The sequence below is a fragment of the Coptis chinensis genome, chromosome 8 (assembly GCF_015680905.1).
Source record: "Coptis chinensis isolate HL-2020 chromosome 8, ASM1568090v1, whole genome shotgun sequence".
Classification (NCBI taxonomy): Eukaryota; Viridiplantae; Streptophyta; class Magnoliopsida; order Ranunculales; family Ranunculaceae; genus Coptis; species Coptis chinensis.
The window spans coordinates 23332514-23356929 of NC_141463.1; the positions used below are offsets into that span (position 1 = coordinate 23332514).

Genomic DNA, 24416 nt, shown 5'->3' on the forward strand with positions numbered 1-24416 from the left:
GTAGGTATCGTGTGGGAAGAGAGACAAACGACTTGGCGAAGTCGTTTGAGAAAAGCGTTGAGCGGTCTACGCGCACCGTTTGGAAGTAATGTTGCTGGTTTTACCTCCCAACGACCTGATGGTGTTGTTTCACTTGTTTGAAGTTAAAGTTCTGAAACTTTTCGGAATTTCGATGGTTTGCCGATATTTCGGCCCAAAGCCCATATTTCTCACTTTTTTCTATGTGTACCTATATAAATGAAATAGATTAGGGTTTTGAGACAACTTTGAGAGATTCATTTCTTGGGTATTGTGGGAGCTCTATTGAGCTAGGATTTGAGTGAGGCCTCTTGTTCTTGATTCTTGATATCTCTTGTAAACTCTCCAATCTTTGCTATAAAGGAAACTCGGCTCTTGTGTGGATGTAGGTAACATTTACCGAACCACGTAAATCTTTGTGTCTCTTTGCATATTTACTTCCTTATTTATTGTTTGCTTGTTATGGTTGATAATAAATTAGTGGTTTTGCTTGTTTGAGTTTGTTGTGATAACTACCAAAGTCTTGGGTGGGTGATTTTCTTGGTTTGAGCTCCAAGTTAAAATCATTTGGGATAGAAAGTAGCTAGATTGAGGTGTGACTTTCTAGTGAAATCTCTCAACAAATCATTATTAGCTTGATCATCAACTTTGACAGGAATTAGACCAAGTAACTCAGTGTCGCCGGACCTAAACAGGACACACCTAGGTCCAGGCCCAGCCTGAATCATATTTGATATTTTGAGTCCACCAAGTAACTCAGTGTCGCCGGACCTAAACAGGACACACCTAGGTCCAGGCCCAGCCCGAATCATATTTGATATTTTGAGTCCAAGCCCGGCCTAAGTCCTATTGGGCAAGTTCGGATTCGGAATTTAATCAAATTTGTAAGTGGCAAGAATCGAACCTACAACTCTTGTGTGGCAGGCACAATACTAACCAATATGGCTTCCAATTTTCTATGTCAACTTTCAGTAAATATAATAGATATATTTATAATATTAAATATAAAACACATAAACTATTATAGATTTTGGGCCAGGCCATTATCGGATTGGCCCAATAATCTTATCGGGCTAAATTTAAAGTCTAATTCCTTATCTTATCGGTTCGGATTCAATCGGGCTTCGGGCTTGTCCTGGCCCATTGACAACCCTAGTGTCAAGAGTTGGATTTGCGGAGGTCATGACTGACTGAAAATGTTGAATGAAATGAGAGCTAATTGAATCATGCGAGGTCAAAGTATTGCCATTACCATCAAATAAACGGTAAATATGAGAATTATGCCTTCGACATATAGCGGTGGCATGAAAAAACCTCGTATTTAGTTCATGAAAGAGTAACGCCCAATGCATATGTAGTCGTTTTAGAAGAAGATTATACTGTTGCAGTAGATCCTTCTACTCCTGAATTAAATCATCTAATGGCTGAGAAGATGAAGATAACTGCTGTTGTTGAGACTGAACTTGCTGTAGTGTTTTCCTGATTTGAGCCAATTGATGATTAACATTGCCAAAATGATAAATATTCCAGTGTTGTAATCTCCTCGGACACAAGTCTAAATGTCGACATAATGAGAAAGAAGCAGAGCCTGCTATATGTGGTTTCCTCAGTCTTTGAATCCTTGGTGCACAATCAAGAAGTAAGAGCTTGTGATCAGAATCCATAGTTGGTATGTGTGATAATTTAGCATTCGGGAATAAGCACCGCCAGTCAGTATTACACATAGCTCGATCAAGAAGTTTGAAGACTCGGCGAAGACCTTGCTGATTATTGCACCAAGTAAATGGTGATCCGATAAAACCCATATCCATTAGGCAACTGTTTTTAATCATATTGTTAAAGTACTACATTTGTGAAGGAAGCAGCGGAGGTCCTCCTAGTTTTTCACTGTTGCTACTGACATCATTAAAATCACCTATGCACAACCATGGTATATTAGATGGTGGCAGCAAAGAATGTAAAATTTTCCACTGTTCTCTGCGGATGGAAGGAGTTGGACTACCATATATACAAGATAAGTACCAAAAGTTTCCTTGAAAATCATTAACAGCCGTATGTACAATCCAACTATCAGACCAAGCAATCTGAACATCCAAATTTTCATCCCAGAAACACCATAGGCCTCCCGATAATCCCCGGGACCCAACGGCAAAAGACTTATAGCTACCCAGATTACTAATAATATTTACATTAGATTTTGTTTCACAAAGAAAGATAAAATTGGGTCTCTCTCTACGGATATGATCAGTCAAACACCTCATTTTCGAGGAATTGTTGGGCCAATTCCTCAACAATTCCATGCCAGAATTCTCATTAGTCACACCACAAGATTTTGCATGAGCTGCCACCAGAAGCAACCACAAAATACCCAAATTGAGTTTGTACAATTATGGTCACTGTAATAAGTACAATACCTTCCCGATGTATATTTTCTGGTAAGTCAAAATCGGAAAATACAACTCTTTCCCCACTAACTAAGAATCAAATCAGCATCCAAACATTACAAATTATTTCTGAGTAGGCAGGGAAAATGTGCACCTGATGGTCTGGCAAAAGCTACGAGCCTCACCAGAACTCCCCAGTTACACCACTTGATGTCTAACCCCAACAAACACAACCAAAATGTTTTAGACATACCAAACTCTGAATCCAAGTTAGAGGAAGTGTAGTAACCTGAACCTTTCAACAATTCAAATCTACACCAGAAAAGACGCAGCTGAAGTATACTTGCTACTTGAGTAGAGCCAAATTCAACAACCCATGAAACGGGTTTTCAGCTGTTCGCTAATCACGAAAAAAAACTATGCGGCATAACCAACATGCAATCCCACAGTCGACCTTAGAAGACCAGTGAAAGTAAAGATTTAAGGTCTTGATCATAGGAATTTATGGAAAATGGGGTAAAATTGAAGAGAGAGAAAGCTCGCAAGGAGCTTTCATGGAGAGAGAGAGAGAGGCATGAATCTTAACAAGTCCTTGAGCTTTCCTTGTACATTGGCTAATGATGTTTACATCAGGATTCAGGAGATAATTTGCTATCCGTTGTGCACTACATTTGTTTTGGTTTCCAATATTCCTACATGGTTTTCTTTAACTCAATACACAAATGTTTCTTTGTGCTCTATGACTATTCATTGCAGAGAAATTAATTGAATGAAAATGCATATTTCCAACATCTGGTACACAACAAAATTTTCCACAGAAAACAGATGAGAAGCGAAAGATGAGCACCTAATTCAAAACTACAAAAATAAAACTGATGAAATTTTGACCGGAAAGAGAAAAACAGGCACCAGTTTTTTCGCTTTATGATGACCCTTAAAATGATGATGCCATAAATGATAACATCTAACTAATTCTAGACACTCCACATAAATTGGGATCCTCTGCATGTATTAAGCCATTATCCTTCCTATTTGACATGAGTGAAGAAAAAGATTCAACTGAGGGTGAGGGTAACAGACTAGAAATGAGATGTCTTTTACCGAGTGTAATCTTCATCCTCATGCAAAAGTATCTCTATGGAATTCAAAATCTCTAGCAGAAGTACTTCACATTTTTCTCAACAGAAAAACTTACATTGTATTATTGGCTCCTTTTGCTGCATTTATAACTACAGTATCAACAAAGAAATTGACACATTCCCACTTCATTATGTCACACCATGCCATACTCAACATGAAAGTCACACTATGTCAATTTGACCATTCTCAATAAGTGGTTTTACTGACTTGTATCGCAAGACGTACAAATCATCTGCGACTAAATCCACAATCTCGTCTCCGCTGCAAACAGAAGAATTTGATTAGTGAAGGTAAAAGGTAGATGAAGAGCAATGAATGAATTTGATAGTATGTTACCTCTCATCCAGCTGGAAAGCTCCAAGAGACCCCTTGCTCTTACAGAATACAAATGTATCCAACTGCGGCTCTGGAACTGAAATTCCAAACAAAGTTCATCAGTCTTTGTACCAACAGGAAATTGCCAGTCATGCACGAAAACCAGTAAATATAAGCAATATCCATTTCCCAACTGTGACACATGAAGCCAAACAAAAACACAATCCTAATCGTGAATCGTCAAAAGTTGGATCTTTGAGTATAGTCTGTATGGAACTCTTGCTTGTGGAGCCAGCAAGTTGCATAAGTACTTCCTGGTTTACTTTTGGCTCATTAAATATTCCCAGTTGTAAGAATTTTTCTCAAAGCGATTGTACTTAATAGTGCTCACAGCTTTATGTGAGTCCTTGATGAAATGCATAAGCACCTGTGCGTTCATCAAAACCCAAGTTTGCATTGCACCAATTGTTGACAATGCACTTTAAGACTTTGAAAGTAAAATCTCTCTCTATATACAAACCCGGTTCCTATTCAAATTAAATTTTTAGATTCCCTTCTGATAGTAAAATATTTTCACCCAACAGAAGAAAATGGAGCTATAATAGTGCTTCAACTCGGATACCATAAACAAATTGAGATGTCTTCCTGGCTAATGTGCCAACAGATAAATTATAAAGTAAAAAAGTTAAATTTATATCAAGGGAAACCTGATTCAGTGGAACCTGTGAAATTCGCCTCATAAGCCAGGTGAGATTTACAGCTAAAAAATTAGAAATGTAGCTGCTAATATGGAATTTAAGACCAAGAAAGATTGTGCTCTGCAGTCATGAACGAGCAAAATATGTACAACAAAATGAAGATTGTGCTCTGCAAACTTATCCACAACCAATCGTGTAACTCCGTAAAATACTAACTAGAGCCAGTCATACAACTAATGCAGCTGTCTGATTAAGTGATGAAAGGTAATCAACGTAGCTGAAGATGTTGATCCTTGCTTAACTAATTTTTCTTAAGGTGCTCTTTTCCTACAAGTAAAAGTTCCCTTCAATTCAGTTGAATGTCAAGACTTGAGATATGTAACTCCTCAATAAGGTTACATGGACTTGGGTGACGTAAAAGAATATGAACAAGTCTACGCAACTTTATCCACGCCTAGCTTGTCTAAGAAGATGCAGCAAGCCAGTCACAACACCATAAGGTATAGCAAAGAGCAAGGAGGCTTAGGCATTGTGTATCCTAAAGTTTGGAATGTGGATGCAAATTGTGGCTTCGTATTCAAGATTGCCAGTAATGAAGACACAATTATCTTAACATGCATATCTGGAATCTTATGATAAATAAATATATATAAAAAAAATAAAAAAATAAAAAAAACACTTGTTAATGGTGTAACCAATGAAAACACAACAATGAGGATATTCTTCATGTTTTCTCGCCGCCGCAACATGAGGACTGTGACAGACTGTAAAGAGACCTAGAGAAGAAAAAGAAATTGGATTTCTCTAGCAAAAACAACAAATCAGCCATTCTTCTTTCTCTTTCTTTTTCTCATTTTTTCCTCTGGTTTTAGGGATTTGAAATGGGAAAATCAGTTTTTTCTCTTTTATCTTTTGGGAACCTGAATTGCAAACATTGTGCGATTCCTTACAATTCCAGCGGTTAAATTACCAATTTCAGTGCGATTCTGTGAACTTCCAATTTGACTGGGCAATTTGACTCTTTAACCTGTCAACTCGATCCGAGTCAAACAGTTCGTATTGGGAATTGTACAATTTTAACATCATTGCTTAGTGGTAGACTGGTAGGTAAGCCAGACAAACAAATATACCGTAAGTCCACAAACCTTTTCTTTCAATTTGTTGTTGTTGTTGTTTTTTTTTTTTTTTTTTTTGTATCGGTAAAATGTGATGTGTGTGTGTGTGTATATATATATAGATTACATGGACACGCCATATTTTGAAAAAAATCTGTGTTGGATATGTATCCACGTGTCCGTGTCCGTGTCGGACACATATTGCATGTAATTTACCTCGAATTTTGATATTTTGTCATGTCCAACAATTCGTATCCGTGTCCGATACGGACACACCTACCCATGTCAATGTAACCTAGATAATTTCTATTTAGACATGTGAATTGCAGCCTAATACAATGAGGCAAGGAGCTGAAAGTTTGGCTATTGCTAGTAACTTATTAGCATTGCAGTTTACACGACCGAGACCATCTAATTTAATAAATTTATAATTATTAAAAAATTAATTAATTATTCCTATCCGTGTCCCCGTGTCGATCTTCAACTGCTCGCCGTATCCGACACCCCGTATCCATGTCAATGTAACCTAGATATATATATATAGTATGAAATATCCTACTCAGATACAACAAAGGGAAAGACAAATACAATATCAATACTAGGTACAATATCGATACAGTATTAATACAATTTTTCTTTCAATTTGAATACCAAATATATAAATCTGACCCAGCGTATCACACAAATTACTTGAGACAAATTTGCTCCCTCTCGGTGCTCAAGGATGATGAATATTGTCTCCCAAGATGGAAGGGATTTGGCTCCGAAGAATGTAGCACTACAATTCAAAGGAACCATCAAACACAATTTGTGTTTTCTTTTTCACTAAAGTAAAGAAAAATTGCAGAGGAAGAGAATGCACGAAAAATGAATGTAAAGGCTTTTTCCAAAAGATTATTTTAACAATGAATTCTATCGAGTTTTATAAAATAGAAAGCACCTTTTCGAAGTGGTGCGCCCTTTCGAAAACATTCAACATTTTGAAAAGACACAAACGTTCAAGCTAGAAGCCAAAATTCAGTTATTGGTAGTTAACAAAATTGCTTTCCACGAGCAAGTTAAATTACACACCATAAGCCCAAGCCCAAAGTACACGATAGTGATGATACATTTACGTTATGGAAACTTTTAAAGACAATTTCCCATTCAATACTAAACTCTTTTGGGCAATGGCCAAGTTCTATGTATTCTTTATACAAAGAACTACATGATTAAACCATTTTTTCTAACAAATCAAACTTAAACACACAATTTCAACGAATGGGGATGACATGTTCTCCTCTGTAATAACCCTGTGACTAACAATATCTAACTAGAAACCCACTATTAAATATGGCTATCCAACTCAAAACCAATTGGCAATATGTGGAGCGACCTAGGAACTTATATATTGTTATCCAGGCTTTAGACACCCAATATGGGGTCATAAATATCTACACGCCCTCTCAAATGTGGCATATTTAGAGCCAAACAGGTGACCAGTTTTTCAAATGGGTGGTGTGGAGTACATGGGCCCTTTAATCCAGAGAAACAGCCTGATTATGATACCATACTCATTTTGAGCATCCAACTCAAAACCAAATGGCGACGAGTGGAGCAGCCGAGGAACTTATATTTTGTATTGCGAGGCTTTAGACACCCTATAAACTATAATCATCAACTTCGGATAAAGCCCTACAAGCTAAACTATAGCCGTAGAAGACTAAAGACTTTAAAAATTACATTCTAAACAAAATATAAAACTAAATGAATTTAAAATAGGACATTACCAAGTCCAAAAAGTTACTTTTTAAAATTGTCTTCAAATTGGGTCAAAATTAAATATATGCCTAAAGATGACTACATGTTACATGGATGTTGAAAGTCTTATTGAACTTTATACTTTATTTTTTCGATAATTTTTTTTGATAATTAAACTGTTTTGCATTGAACTTTATACTTTAATACCCAACTAAAGTTGACCAAGAAGCGGTGACTTTATAGTTGTACACTCCCAACTTTGTACACCAACCAGATGCTTTTAGGTGACTAAGTTACCAAATAGATGAGATTCAAAACCTCTGACCCATTTGCCTTTATCATCCCCCAAATAAGAATCCCTGTGACACTTTCAACCTGCTATCTGGTGTACCTAGGCTGGACCTATGTTTTTCAAAGTCTTTTTCGTTGACCATGGCCATGAAAGAGGAAATCATCTGCAGGAATCCATCATTTCTGAATACTAAATTGTAGCTAGGTCTAGTTGACTTTGTTTTTGTTTTTTTTTTGTATAGGGTTGTTTCTCATTTAAACTTTAATTTGTCTTTTACTTAGGCTAAGTCCAATGGTTTTGTGCGCTATCCCACTATAGCACAATAGCACAAGAATAGTGTTAGTGGGATGGTGTAAGTCGCACCCAATGGTTTCTAAACCATCCGCTAGTGCCAAAGGCATGAAGAAAATATTCGAATTTCTAGTCGCCTCTCCCAATGGCATGTAGCCCAAATCAAGCAAGTAGTACCAAACACCACTCCTAGTGGCGTGCAAACACTTTCTACCCGTCATTTGTAGTGGCGTGCCAACAAAATATATTCTACCCGCCTTTCAAAGTGGTGTGTAGACCATACACCATTCCGCTAAAACTCGCGCTATGTATAGGTAAATTAATAGTGATAGCGTTAATGGGTTGGTGTTTTGACACACCATTGGATCACAATTTTCGCCATATTTGGTAGGATGGCTCACTGTTGGACTTAGCCTTAGTGCCACGTATGTAAGGGTTCAAGCCTCTCTGGATGTTACAGTAATACAATTTTAAGGTGTGTGTCTGTGTGTGTATACGAGGACGTCTACCATTTAAGTAAAAAATATGTACATAGACAAAAGGAGCGCATACTTCACCAGAAGCAACCTCTTTTTTCCACAAAGTGTTGATCTAACTCAATGTGCTTAGTTTGATCATATGATATGTGGGTTATAAAAAATGATTACACAAAAATATTATCATAATAATATGTCATCAAGCAAGTAATGAAACATTAGGACTCGTAGTCACATGTGCCACTGACCAATATTCAGCCTATGCACTTCAGCGAGCTACCACATTTCTTACTACAACAAATATGTTGTCAGTTACCAGAGTGTGACAGCCTTTGAAAAATTGTTTATTTTGTAACAGATTTAACCTATACAACATTTACCAACATATTGTGGATGCATTCTTCAAATATAACCTTCCCAAGGCATCCATTCAAATAAGAAATAACTCTAGTAAAGCTCACAGCATAGGCAATATCTGACGAATCTGAGATAAATATATTAAGCTCCTAACTTAGTGTTAATATCGGCTCAATTGTATGAAAGGCTCCCCAATGTTATCAGTCAACTTAGGTAGTGTTTTATAGGAGTAACTCTCAAATTGATGATTAGTCTAAAAGCTTCGATTTGTAGACAGGACAAATTCTACTGTATATCAAGAGGACTCCTGTGGATACAACATATGGGAGTATGGGACACACCTAGAAATCTGGTAGAATGATCTCAACACTCCCTCTTAGTGGAAATACGACTGCACCTAGAGACTTAAACCACGGACCTCTGATGTTGTGATACCATGTCAGATTTGCATCGTCAATGGCTCTAAAAGCTCAAACTTGTAAAGTGGGAAGACTCTTGTGTATATCAAGAGCAAATCCAACACATTTTTGCAGGCGAATAAAATCTTGTCTGCTTTAGACTAGCAATCTCAATGCCCACTCAAAAAATTGAGGCCACTATTTTTGACCTCAACTTATAGCTTCATATGATAAATTTTCTTGTATTGTTAAATGTGATGAAAATGTCGTCAACGTATACAATTCTGATTTGACACTAGTTTATGTAAGCTTTACAAATCAGGTGTGACCTACATGACAGTACCTATACCCACTTTCTGCATGGCATAGGTAGGCCTCACCAAACATTTTGAGGCCATAAGACGTCTTCATCAGCACTTGGTGAGTTTCCTTAATGCTATCTATTACTCTTTCCATGTGCATGTCCATGTAGGGATGTCATAAATCTACATGTCATGGATAACAACTAGACGTACACAGAATAAAATTCATCTTTCCAATAATGAATGAAACTATACTTTGACTCAATACCATATGTCTGTGAAGTTATACCATATGTCTGTGAAGTTACGTACGTTGGTAACTAATTTTGCATTATATTCATCTACCTATCATCTAATTTTGCAGTACACACCTATCTGGAACATAAAGAGTTATTTCCCTCTGGTTAAACCTAGTAGGACTGTGCACAGCCTTTATTGCATATGTTGAATACAACACAAGAGGCAATTCTGCTAATTACAGAATTTTTTGGGTTCAGAGTAGGTCACTTTATCTAACCCCTTGAAATTTTTATCAACTTTACCTAGCGAAACGCTTTATGTGACAATGTAAAGAAAACTTAAAATGATTCAACAACTTAAAATGATTCTTCTGAAAATTTTCATTGAGGGAGAAAAAAATCATAAAATCAGAAGATGAGTTCGCAGCTGATGAATATTACAATATGCATTTTCTCCATAGTATAAAAAGTTCAGCTGTTGTGAGTTTTCACAATGAATTAAGATAACTTCCTTTTCCAATTCACAACAAACTAATCATAATGACATAAACAAATATTCCTCTAGCAATTCTAGTGTAGCAATTCTCAGTTTTGGCATGTACTATGTAATTTATTCATGTCTATCAACCACAAAGAAACATATTATTAGATGTGCCAGCCAACCTCTACAGATATAACATAATACCACCATATAAATACCTGGAATTAGCTAAATGCAATAAATAAAGCCAAAAAAAAAACATTTGACAAGAATATCATACCCAGATCATCTTCTTCACTTGAAATGGATTGTTTCATCATAGACTGATAACCAAAAGGCAACCGTGACAAAACAGATTGCGTTAAATGCTTTTCCATATCATCTATGCATCTGCCACCCAATCTTCCACACATCATTAACACGTAAAACAACTTCTCGTGCATAAAAACACACATAATAACCACAAATTTTCACCTTTTAGCAAACTTCTGTTCTTGTTCAGAAAGCCGGTTCCACATATCAGTAGTTTTCGATATATATATCATATACTTTTCAATCTACAATAATAAAAAAAAATGCCCATAATTAGAAACAATATAAATAAATACGTCAAACACGAAAAGAATCCGAGTTAGTGATCACCTTATAAAGACGAATTCTAAGATATGATCTCAAAAGAAACTGACTTCGATCCAAATCCATTTGGTAAAGTGATATAGTTAATGGGTCAGTACCATTTTGTTCAAATTCCTCCACGTTTCTTTCCTACACAAAAATTACATTTCTAGGGTTAGGGTTTTATTAAAATGATGAATTGAAGATAAAAGAATAGTAAAGGTATTTTAGGGATTGAAAAATATATACATTTAATTCTATCTGTCCTCTGATTCTGTCAACTAAATCAGACTGAAATTCTAGAATTTCTGGTGATGCCTTTTCGTTTCGCCAAGCTCGTTTCATTGGTTCCACGTCATTTGGTGTCGTGGCAATTGATGGGTCGTCTATTTCTTCTGTTTCAAATTCTAATCCTTCTTTTGTTCCAGCTGCCATTTTATTTTTAGAGCAAGACTGAAAACTGAAAGGAGAGAAAGGGAAAGTGTTGTTAGTTTGGCGCCAAATTACATGTCAATGATGATGTCAGCATTTTTAACGGGCTCGGGCTATTAACTTCATTTTTTTTTGTTAGCCAGAAAAAAAAAAAAAAAAAAAAAAAAAGAAGGGTTTTATAGATGTGCACCCCTATTTTGAAACGAAATTATACTTTCCCCAAATTAAGGGAAATGAGAGACCCCCCAACTCACACACCGTGAAATATCTCTGTTATCTTGTGGTGACCTAACTACCATTTCTTGTGGAAAAAACACTCTAGTTGTACATTTGTATAAAAAAACATTCATTTTTAACTAAAACCTAAATCCATAACTCCAAACCATTAATGACAAAAGTACATCGAGTTTGTCATTTTTAATTCACAGTTTTAACTCAAAGTTTCTAGTTGGTTTTCGGTCGGTACCAAGATTATAAGTACAACTAGAATAACTACACCTGAATTACACTATTTACTAACTTTTTATTTAGACTTGCACCCCCAATATAAACCTATAATTAGAGAAACACCCCCAACATTACTATTTTATTTAGACTTGCCTCCATAATACAAACCTGGAACAAGAGAAACACCCCCATTCTAAGATAACCAAGAAAGGGTAGTTCGGACATTTGACCACGAGATAATAGAGATATTTCACGGTGTGTGAGTTTTTTTTTGGGGGCATTTCTTTTCAAAATAGAGGTGCAGATCTATAAAACCCAAAAAAAAATAAATCTTACAATGTATGGTTTGCTTGTACATGTGGAAGAAAGAAAGAAACAAAACCGTGTGCAAACCATACGTTGCAAGATTGTATTGATAGTTTCACATATTTTCATGATGTCTACTTGTTATATGAATTTTTGAGGGTTTAAGTTCTTATTGTGATTTGCATGGGATGATGATCTACCAAAATGAAGTTTTTACTCTATTCAGATTTCTTATTTTGTTTACATTACATACACATACTGTTATTGGTGGAAATGTTCTCGAATTGATAGCCAATACATGTTTCGATATCAACACTTTGTTAAAAAATTCGAAGCCTCCTCTGATCAACTACATCTCCTAACTATTATAAACATTATTACAAATAATCAAAAAAATCAAAAAATTCCAAACTTGTCAAATGTAACTAACAATTTACAAAATTTGACTAATTGTAGACCGTTCATTTTCACAATTTTTGATATTATATTTGGCAGGTTTAGAAATTTTTTATTTTTTTGATTATTTGTGATCATGTTTAGAATAGTCAAGAGATTATCTACAAAATATCTAATCCGAAACTTATAAATGACCTAACGATTTTGAATTTGTTTGCGTGTCAAAATAAAATGTTCCTAGAACCCTCCCAAAATATATTCATATTCAACTTTTTTTTTTCCATAGAAAACAGCTATATATTCATATTCAACTGTTGACATGTACTACATGGCACAAACAAAGAGGATTGCTAGCGTCCCTGCTGTCCCTTTAAAGAGGTAGGACCAACTGGACCACCAGTAAAGACAAAAAAAAAATCATTTGTTGACCTATTCTAGCATTCCACCGGTTATTAAAATATTGGAGGGGTGGAGAGAGGCACAACAATGCATATCAAAAGTACACATTAAAATTCATCATATGTCCTTAGAATTAAACCATTTGATTCGAGTAACATATTCCTACCTTTATACAACTTAATTGATCTTCATTCGAAGTCCCAACACTTATTTGCATTGATCCTAAAGAAGCAAGTACAGTAAATTTCAAAAGCAGCAAAACATATACCAAATACAAACATTAGAAAAGAGTTTGGAGCAACCAATGTTTTATACATTTTATTTTATTTATTAGTGGACCTGCAGCTCTAATTACTGAAAAACAAAAAGCAGGTAGCAATTTTGTGAAATGTGGGCTAGCATTAGTATAAAAGAGAACCATACCTTTCAAGTGTTATATAAATATACGATAAGTATTGCATTCTCAACTTGTCGTCAAAATTATCAAGTCTATCATATACTTTATATTTGGTTTTTCCCGAGGAATGCTAGCGAGCCCATCCTTTAATTAAGGGTTCGGGGCCAAGCCACTAAAAAACAGAAAATGTAGACCTTAATACCATTTTAACCTGTTTTGATATCTTGACTGAACACATAATACTACCTGCAGAAAACTCTCTACCCTAATCTTTCCAAGACTAACAGCAACAAATAACAATAACAAAAAAAAATACCTCTTAAAGGAATCTAACTTGTGTTTGCTTCCGATTCAATCAATCTCAAGAATTCTACAAAGTTCCTTCTTTTTTCAAATCAAATATGCCAATTTGGAGCCTATTATTGATTTCTCCATGGTTTCAAGAATTCCATGGCTTGCAGAGAGTATGTTAGGGTCGTGGTTTTGGTCACTTGCTTAATAGAGTGGACTATTGGAGGTGGAGAAATCCCTACTATCAAAGAGTGATAGGACAAGTATAAACAAGGCATGAATAATGATGCTAAAGTTGGTGGCAATGTGGCATGACGGATTATCAACACGGGGAGAAGATGACTGGGTACCATACAAAAACACCAATTTATTCCCCCTTTGCTCCAATCAATACTTTCTCAAACTCTATTAATGCGATGATTACAATCCATGTAGAAACTCACTGTTTGAACTTTGAAGTGAGTCGTATTCTTCCACAATGGAAATTTTGGTCTTTATGCCTTTTGATGAGAAAAGTTGTCCCTTCACTTTTTCCATGGCTGGAAAATGATTTGTTTATATTTTGAGACTTCCTTTTGTTCTTGGAAAAAAAGTAGGTATACAGGAACTTAGGAAGAGAAGTTATGACCGGCTAAAACCAAATCTAAGTAGAATATTATGTTTTTTAGTGGTCTGGAACTCTGGCTCCGCACCCATCTTTTAGATGATGGACTCACTAGCATTACTTTTTTTTTTTGCACTGATAGAGTAAGTCATTACAAAGAAGATAACGACAAAGGTTGAATTATCCCATTAAATAAAAGACACGAGATATAAAAAATAATTTAAGTATTAGTTTCGCATATAGGTTATCATTCTTTTAATGACTAGCTCATTGATTCCGTGTTAATGCAGTCACCTAGATCTCCTGTTAGCCTAGCAATACTTTCGCAGCCCATGAACTGGACATAAAATCTATCCTTCAGATCAGCACAAGCCACAAAAAGAAGGGAGCCCAAAGCACAAAAGTACAACCTTCCAGCAAATGAGCAAAACTGCAAACCATTCAAATAATGACGTAGGCACTATAGGGTTACATTTGTGTGGAAGACAACTACCAAAGAGATGTATTTGGCTCGGCCTAAAGGCCTGCTATTTTGAGACATACAAAAAGTGTGGTGGAAACACAGAAACAGGTACTAGGATGTGCTTTTACTGGCCAACTTGATGGAAAGTATTGTATACTTGTATATGTGCCCTCACATTGATATCATTTATTTGCATTGAATAACTTCCCTGGGAATGCATAAGGTACTGATACTAAATGGTAAAAAATTTCACTCATACACCTCTTCCTTTTAACATTAAAGTCTCTAAATCTTTCATTCAAACAAACAAACAACTGGAATAACGTATCAAGTACTAGAATAGTAGAATATGAGAAAATATAATGCACACCCAGAAATGAAAATTCCACTAAAGATTCAAACTTTAAAGGAAAAGAAGTAATCAAAGTGGCTGGTTTCAACATTGATATGAGCACACATTGAAACAAAGGATATCAAAACTAACTATAATTCTCAATCCAACGATACTAAACAATATCAATAACCTGTAATCTATCACTATAAAGATAAAACAAAAGCTCAATACTTATACAGTAAACAAACTATACAAAAAAACAGAAACAAAAAAGAAACTGGACATCAGATTATAATAATAAAGAAACATACTTTGAGTGGAAAAATAATGTTAGAAGTCCAAAAAACATACCTTCAAGCAACTAAAATTTCAAAAAATAGATAAAGCTTTGGGGAAAAACAGGGAGTTGGCTGTTTTTTCTGTTTGTTTGAGGAGAGAGGGAAGAGAGAGTCGTTTTTTCTGTTTTGCAGTGTTGGAGAATTGGACTGGATTTGGGCTTTTGGGCACTGTTTTGTATATATTGGACTTTGGGCTGACCCTTTTTTCGAAATTCTTTGGCCCCGTTTTTTGCTCAGTTCGGTTTCAGTTTTACACTTTTACACATGCAAGATTTTTATGATTCTGATTCAACCATATATTTCAGCGTATTCCCTTCTACCTTTGATTTTGCGCACTGCAATCCAAGTCCACTTCTATTGTTAGTTGCATGTGGTGTATTTGAAACAGCCAATGAAGTTGCAGATGTTACTTGCTTCACAATGTTTTCCAAATGAATGATGCAAAACTAGTATGGTTCAGTAGGCATTTCTAAAATTCTCACGTTTTTCTTTTCTATAAATCTCAAATTTTCAGAAGCTGTATATTTCCAACTTGTGATCATTTTTTCACGAGTGAAAGGGTGCATGCAATGTGATATTATCAGGTTCACAGTTGAAACCGAATTGAAAAGCATTTGCGTCTTTATCAGAATTCAGACATGTACATTTTATATAATTACAGGTGGCTTTGCATGAGTCACTGTGTTCCTAGACTCCTAGAGTATGATCCTAAACACATTATATTGTGCAGAAAGGCTAGATCTGGAAAGGTAGGTGGAACAGAGTTTCTTCCTGGGCGTTGCTCATAGGGCACGCAGTTTCTATAAGAAGACTGGGAAGGTGGCTGTGTTGGTACAGAGTCAGGGCTTCGAAGTGGAACACACAGAAAATTTGGAGTCTCGGGGACTTTGTATAAAGAATTTGCTACTTGATGTCCCTTTGCAAATAAAAGTTGTATAAAGACCTTAAGTTCCAAACGTAATATTTTCTGCATCCCAAATCGTTTCCAAGCTTATAAATACATGATCTCCGTTAGCAGATGTAAACTAATATCACTGCTTAAACAAGACTCATTGAACAATTATTTCCACATTTGGCTTTTCCTTTGAGAGCACACCATGCACTTGTTTCTTTTTCGATTCCAGTTCTTCTTCTTCATCCACAGTCCTCCATCTCTTTTGGAATTCAAGTATCATTCGCTCAAGTCCAATCGCATTATTAAGCAAATATATAGCTAGCTCCAACACATCAAGTCTGCCACAAAGCCCACTTATTTCAACTTCTTTCAGTTTATAATAAAGCTGCTTAGAATAATCCCTTTTCACTCTTGGACCTCTGATACTCCCATGTCGTAACTGTCATTAAACAAGAAGATGGCATTAATTCTCAAGCAAGATATGGTATTGACAGAAAATACATTCTACTAACGAAAGTTTTGCCCACATCCAGCTCCACGAGTAGGTGCATTACCCAAGTCTTGTACTCTTGTACTTTTGCTTGGAATTGCTGAACTTAAACAATTCTCAAAAATTTAACTAGTTAGAAATCACTATGGCGCTCTTCTGACGATAGCAACTGCGATTTGCTATACATTGCAGAATCTAATCTTTAATAACACTAATTCGAGTAACTTCAGAGTTCCACTTAAATGATTACTGGTTAACTCCATGCATAACTGCAAGTTGACGCAACGAAAAGAGTTTTGCTGTAACAGAATAGTTGTATCTTAGAAAATCAAAATTCCTCGATAAACCAAGAAGGATGACAATGGGATCGAAAAGCATTTCAATTCTTGCCAAAATAACAGACTCCCAAGGACTAAGGACCTCTAGAAAACTAAAACAAAACAGTCCCCTATATGAAAATGATGAGAAATAAAATATTCAGTAATTCAGAACAGTCTACACCAACAGTACGTAGCAAAGAGAACATGTATTGACTCACCGACAAATGAAACTTCAGCAGACATGGAGAAGCATTTAAAATGGAAGCAACAGAGAGGAGATCGAAATCTGATGATAAAATGAGGATCAACTTGAGTTCTTTCAGATGGCTGAATTCAGTCATGTTCACAGGTATTGGTAGTACCTATATACAAGAAGGGGGAAACAGCCTGTTACTTGAAAGACGGACCACAATATGTTCATAGAGGAAAGTAAACATGTATTGCTTTTCGCACCTGTGTAGTAACAAAACCTAGAGAAAGAACTTGAAGATCAGGAAGCTCTTTTGCAAGTCCACCAAACATATAGTATGTGCCCCTCCTATCTGGATGTAGGAACCAAAGATGCACTTTCTCGAGAGATAGAGCTCCAACAAATCTTAAATTTGTTATCCAGCCCATATACACAAAAGTAGTCAGATAAATTGAAGAAACCTCAATTTCCATTGGTCCGTCACAGTTTTTAAAGACCAACGATTTTAAACAGAGCAAATTCCCACGAATGAATAATGACGCGGGTAGGCTACAGTGTTCAAGTGTCATGCATTCCAAGTTTATACAACCAGATAATAAGCTGTCGAAAGCAATTTGATCCAGAGGTACACGAATCAAATCAAGAGTTTTCAAGGAGAAGAAACGGTTTGTAAAATCCGGAGAAGGGCTCAGCACGCATGATTCAAGGCTCAAATGCTTCAACTGAGATCCTTTATCTTGAGCAAGTAGATGGCAAGGAAATTTATACTTTTCACAGCCTCGTGGAATGAATGAAAAGTCCAGATCAATCTTTTCAATCTGCATTCTAACTGCAAAACTGATCCATCTATCAATATGAGAAGCACACTCATTTCCTAAACAATAACTTACCTTAAAGGAGTATAATTTCGGACTTCTGTAGAGCTGCATAATCTGATCAACTGTGTTTATAAATCTATCTTTACCTTCCCATAAACTATCTGAGTTTTTAGACAAGTAATTCCAGTCATAACCGATTCCAAATAAAGTACATAGATCAAAGTAGAGGTTCCCTGTGGATGAAGAGAGATATCTCCATCTCGGAGACAACACCCTCGTCTTGACAGCATCTCTCATCGTCAAAAAAGAGAGAATGAAAGAGAGTATGTCCTCTGGCATTTGACTGATATGATCACCTCCTCTGGCGTTGTTCGCCTGACAAAGATTAAAAGGTCTGTTAATCTATAATTCTCTTGGTAAAAATTCCGTTTAAATTTTGTATCATATCCTTGAACAGAACAACTGTTATAAGTTAGTACTACTTTTGCTACCATCCTACACTAGTATTTTACCCCTTCAGAAAATATGGTGCTATCTGCATAATATACTCATTTAAAAATGAAATACATTCATGGTGTGTTGTTATATAACCTAGTATAGCATATCTTTTATTTTCTGATTTTGAGTAGTAAACATACCTAACCAAACGTGAAGAGGTAATCATTTTTGTGCGACATGGATTCTGTTTCTTGGGCATATGTATTTCACAAATAGACTACACGTGGATCCCGGAAAACTTTTAGCTCTTAAGGAGTTCCGATAACAAAACTCATAAGGGCTGTTTCTCTTTCCTCCATGCATATACTTTGGACTTCTACTGGAATACATATACAAAATTACAAAAATGCCCTAGTATATGCACTTAGATTTAAACCATTTGATTCGAGTAACATATTCCTACCTTTTCACAACTTACTTTATCGTCATTTGGAGTCCCAGCACTTATTTGCATTGATCCTAAAGAAACAAGCACAGTAGCTGCCAAAAGCTGCAAATCACATGCAAAATACAAACATTAGAAAAAGGGTTTGGAGCAACTGAGCAAGCAATGTTTTATACAATTTATTTTATTTTATTCAATTTATTAGTGGACCTGCAGCTCTAATTACTATAAAACAAAAAGCAGGTAGCAACTTTGTGAAATGTGGGCTACCATTCGTATAAAAGAGAACCATACGTTTCAGCTTTTATATCAATATACGTTATTGCATTCTCAACTTGCCGCCAAATTATCAAGTCTATCATATACTTTATTTTTTTTTCGACTTATAGAGAAAGTCATTAAAAGGAAGATAACGGCAGGTTAATTACCCCATTAAATAAACGACACGAGATATAAAAAATAATTTAAAAATTAGTTTGCATATAGGTTATCATTCTTTCAATGACTAGTTTCATTGATTCTGTGTTAGTGCAGTCACGTAGATCTCCTGTTCGCCTAGCAATACTTTCCCAGTCCATGAACTGGACATAAAATCTATCCTTCAGATCAACACAAGCCAAAAAATGAAGGGAGCCCAAAAAACAGGTAAGAGTACAACCTTCCAGCAATGACATAGGCACTATAGGGTTACATTTGTGTGGAAGACAAATACCAAAGAGATGTATTTGGCTCGGCCTAAAGGCCTGCTATTTTGAGACATACAAAAAGTGTGGTGGAAAAACACGCAACAGGTGCCCGGATTTGCTTTTACTGGCCAACTTGATGGAAAGTATTGTACATTTGTACATGTGCCCTCGCATTGATATCATTTATTTGCATTGAATAACTTTCCTGGGTGTACATAAGGTACAGATACTAACCGGTAAAAAAATTCACTCATACACCTCTTCCTTTTAACATTAAAGTCTCTAAATCTTTCGTTCAAACAAACAAACAACTGGAACAACGTATCGAGTACTAGAATATGAGAAAATATAAAGCACACACACAAATGAAAATGCCACTAAAGATTCCAACTTTTGAAGGAAAAGAAGTAATCAAAGTGGCTGGCTTCAACATTGATAAGAATACACATTGAAACAAAGGATATCAAAACTAACTATAATTCTCAATCCAACAATACTAGACAATATCAATAACTTGTAATCTATCACTGTAAAGAAAAACACAAGCTCAATACTTATACAGTAAACAAACTATACAAAAACCAAAACAGAAGAAAGAAAACTGGACATCAGATTATAATAATAAAGAAACATACTTTAAGTGGAAAACTAATGTTATAAGTTCAAAAAACATACCTTCAAGCAACTAAAATTTCGAAAAATAAATAAAGGCTTTGGGGAAAAACAGGACTTGTCTGTTTTTTCTGTTGGTTTGATGGAGAAAAATAGGAAGAGAGATGTTTAGAGATATTTGGGCTGGATTTGGGCCTAGCGATATTTTGGGCTCTGTTTCGTAGCTATTATATTGGGCTTTGAGTTGACCCACATCACGGAATTTTTGGACCCGCTTTTTGTTCAGTTCAGTTTCAGTTTTACACATGGCAAGGTTTTTATGATTCTGATTCAACATTTCAATGTAGGGAGGGGTTCAAGAGACATACCTTATCTTAACACATGTAAACAAACTCAAAATCGTTAGGACATTTATAAATTTTGGATTAGACTAATTTTTTATAGATATGATTTCCCAAGTATTGTAAACATTGTCACAAATAATCAAAAAAATCAAAACTTGTCAAATATAATATCAAAAATGGTGAAAATGAACGGTTTATAATTAGCCAAATTTTGTAAATTGTTAACTACATTTGGCAAGTTTTGAATTTTTTGATTATTTGTGACAATGATTATAATAGTTAGTAGATCATGTCTACAAAAAATTAGCTTAATCCAAAACTTATAAATGTCCTAACGATTTTGAGTTTGTTTATGTGTTAAGATAAGATATGTCTCTTGAACCCCTCCCTTCAATGTATTCCCTTGTCTCATTTTACTATAATAAGAGCATCTCTAGGTGGTAGTATCACCTCCCAATTTCTTCAAATTTATTTTCAAAACTTGGAATTTCACGAAAATACAACTCTAAGTGGAAGTAAATTCGGTCGTATCACCTGTCTAGCCGCATCCGTGGAAGCAAATTTGGGATCTCGGATACGGATGCGGCGCGATAGTATGCCGTTGGTATTGTGTAGCCAGCCATTACAAATGTTTTTTTTTTTTTTTTTTGACTTTAAAGACCGTTGCCATTACTAATGTCGTGCGTCATTCCAACTATCGCGCGACGCTATCACTGTGGTGTGCTCCAACTGGCAAAAAACGGCCGGAATCTACATCCATATATCTACACTCATTTCCTTATTCATTTTACATACACTCAACCCAAACATTCTTATTAAACAACTCAATCATTTCACACATAACACTCTCAATGTCACAACCAAAACAAAATAGGGGTCCAAGTTGGACAAATGAATAAAATATTGCTCTTACTAGAGCGTGGATTGAGATTGGAGAAGATCTTATAGTAGGAAATGATCAATCGGGACAAGTTTATTGGGAACGAATTATGGCTAGGATGAATGAAATTCAAGGTTTTAACCACAACCGTAAGTGGAAAGGAGTCTCACAACGTTGGTCGATTATTTTACCATTATTGAACAAATACCATGTTATACTAAGAAAGCTTGCAGAACAACCTCCAAACGGGTGGGGACGTGAAGACATTAAAAGATTCGTTTATACTTCGGTTTCTTTTATGTTTTTATTATATACTACTTGATATTAATTTTTTTTTTTAATTTTATAAACGTAGCTTACAGACGCGGCAACAACTTGTGTGGCTACTACTGGGAAACCATGGATATGGCAAGATTGTTATAATCTAGTCAAACATATGCCAAAGTGGCAAAGAACTCAGTTACGCAATGAAATGTTTTCTCTAAAACCAAATAAGAAAGCAAGATCCGGAGATCTTAAAGGTTTCGATTATTCACCATCAACCCCTTCAACGCTTCACTTTAACCCTTCACTTTCATTATATTCGGAATACGATCCTAGCAGTACCGAAGGTTTTTTGGAGAGGTCGATTGGTAGGAAGCAGAGCAAAGAAATTGAGAAGAACAAGAAAATTGATTCTACTGTCGAAGGTAATGTTGCATCAATTGCTAAAAATATGAATGAATTTCTTCAGGCTTTTAAAGAAAGCCGAAGACATAGAGAAGAGATTCTAGATGGACAATTTCAAACTATGATGAAATTGAAGCAAGAGAAGACACAAAAAAAGTTGTTTTTGAAGCAAGAAAAACTCCGTGTTAGAGAGGAGAAAAATGAGACTAGGTTGTTGGCAATGTCACTCGAAAAATTAACTCAATCCTCATGCGCGAAGGGTTTTAGAGCTAAAATAAGAAACAATTGCAGCTAAATATGGGGAAAAAAAAGGGTTAGATCAAGTAGTACAAATGACAAATGAAGCTTCCAAGGACGAAGGAGCCAATGATAAAGAAAATGATGTCTTACTTGATAACTAGAGTAACTATAGTAGCTAGTATGTAATAAGGGTAATATGTAATAGTTGTATTTTATTTATTTATTTTTATTTTATGTTTTTGCAATCATGTATTAGTTGTCGTTATATTAATAAAATTTGTAATTCATTTGCTAAATCAAATTGATAAAAGGAAGTAAAATATAACTTATTAAAATTATCAAATGAACAATTCTAAATCACACAACATAATAATAATCGTCATACAACAAACTTAATATTATAAATCATCGGGTCCTCACTTCCTACATACACCTCCTCTACCGTGAACTCCTCCTCGACTGTCCTTGTGCTGAACTCTCCGTCTGTCCATGTGATGAACTCTCATGATGTACCGTAGTGTGATCAAGCTGAGTCTGTAACTCATCAACCTGGTATTGCAAATTGTCATAATCCACATGAGCATGGGAAAGAAGTCTCTCTCTCTCAGCACTGTAGGCAAATATGGAGGAGTGCATGCCATCATTTACACGAATGTTTGTCTCATATGTCATGCGTAGCTCATCTCTGATGTATGCAAAATGAAACTAAAATAAAAAAAATATACGTATTTAATTACTAAAGTTAAACACTACTGCTAATATATAAAATTAAAATACATACCTATTGTTCAAAAACAACTCTTGAGATATGTTTATCATGCCACCTCCTAGACACCGGCCTAAGATGGCTGAAATCCATAGGCTCAGCAGGAAATTCAAAATCGACTTGCTGATACTGAAGCAATAATGGATTGTCCGACTCATCTCCCTGGTTTCCAGCTCCAGAAGTTCCTGGTTCATCATCTAGATCACTCATGGGATTGCTCCAAACCAGTGCACTACTACCACTGTTTTGATATTCCTCACCGTCACCACTCTATCTTGTTTGGTTATTATAGACATATTCGTCGTCGGAATCCATTTTTTTGTTAGAACTAGAGAAACTATGTTGGAAACAAATGTGTGAAATGACAACAGTCCGACTGTTGCGCGACATTTAAACAATCATAGCACGTGACATTGGTAATGTCGCGCGAACCAATGGTGCGCGTGGTAGGCCCTACAATCAAATTTGCATCCGATATTTGCGACCGCTTAGAGTTGGTCAAAATTTATATCCAATTTATTCAAATTTAGAGGTGATACTACCACCACCTAGAGATGCTCTAAATACTACTTCCTATGTTCCTCATCTGCATAACGTTATATAACGTCTTCTCAAGCACAGAGGCTTAGGTTCTTTATTTATATTGGCATGATTAAGTATAGGTCACTAACACATTTTCCCCTCAAACATTTCAAACTACAGCCAAATTCAAGAATCTTTGAGTACTGTTGCTATTGGCTCAAGCACTGATTCTACTTTAATGTGTTTGAGGGGTAGAAAATTTCAAAACTGCCAGTAGGATAGAAGCCGTCTACTTGTCATACAATTGGTCTTTGACTTGTGCTAGTGTTATGGGCTGCTATTACTTGAGTCCGGTTTTGCTGTCCTAAAATATTGTGTCCTAGCTGTCCAGACTCAGTATGTACCGTCGGTTTGTATTGAAATACACACAGACATTTGTGTGTAAATCTCAAAACATTACATAAGCAGTTGTGATATATTTTGGATAACTGGATAGCAAACTTTGGGACAGCATAACTCAGTTCCTATTACTCAAAAAATGTTAAACGGTCTCCTGGTCATAGTACGAAATATCCCGATATATCGTGATATTTGGGGATATCTATCTAGATTTCAGAGAAAAATACATAAATATCACGATATGTTCAGAGATATATACAACTGCAAATATCGGTGATATTTTGATGATATTTGTGATATTTGGAGATATTTTGTGATATTTGGAGATATTTGGCGATATTTTGTGTCTATAATAATTTTATTTAATATTTACCATTATATTTCAAATAAATATAAATAATGTATCATGATATATCAAGAAATATCCACAATAT

At 35.5% G+C, this 24416-nt stretch overlaps 2 protein-coding genes across 4 annotated transcripts; both read right to left on the reverse strand.

Moving 5' to 3' along the window:
• Nucleotides 1-3556: 3556 nt before the first annotated feature.
• LOC147480637 (DNA replication complex GINS protein SLD5-like) lies at nt 3557-15435 on the reverse strand. 2 transcript variants are annotated; one of them, XM_086576061.1, is made up of 8 exons: nt 15282-15419; nt 13008-13063; nt 11111-11321; nt 10889-11011; nt 10721-10803; nt 10527-10636; nt 3879-3954; nt 3557-3803 (listed from the first exon to the last, which is right to left on the reverse strand). In XM_086576061.1, exons 3-8 carry the CDS (start codon nt 11294-11296, stop codon nt 3704-3706), a joined length of 678 nt encoding a protein of 225 aa, XP_086432187.1. In that variant the 5' UTR covers nt 11297-11321; nt 13008-13063; nt 15282-15419; the 3' UTR covers nt 3557-3703. The 2 variants fall into 2 exon arrangements, with proteins under 2 accessions (XP_086432187.1, XP_086432188.1); XM_086576062.1 differs by lacking the exon at nt 13008-13063 and having other exon boundaries at nt 15282-15435.
• Nucleotides 15436-16137: 702 nt separating this feature from the next.
• LOC147480638 (F-box protein At5g03100-like) lies at nt 16138-20346 on the reverse strand. 2 transcript variants are annotated; one of them, XM_086576059.1, is made up of 5 exons: nt 20226-20346; nt 18898-18969; nt 17427-18356; nt 17192-17335; nt 16138-16602 (listed from the first exon to the last, which is right to left on the reverse strand). In XM_086576059.1, the coding sequence occupies exons 2-5, from the start codon at nt 18931-18933 to the stop codon at nt 16318-16320; spliced, it is 1395 nt and encodes a 464-aa protein (XP_086432185.1). In that variant the 5' UTR covers nt 18934-18969; nt 20226-20346; the 3' UTR covers nt 16138-16317. The 2 variants fall into 2 exon arrangements, with proteins under 2 accessions (XP_086432185.1, XP_086432184.1); XM_086576058.1 differs by having other exon boundaries at nt 18883-18969.
• Between the last annotated feature and the right edge of the window lie 4070 nt (nt 20347-24416).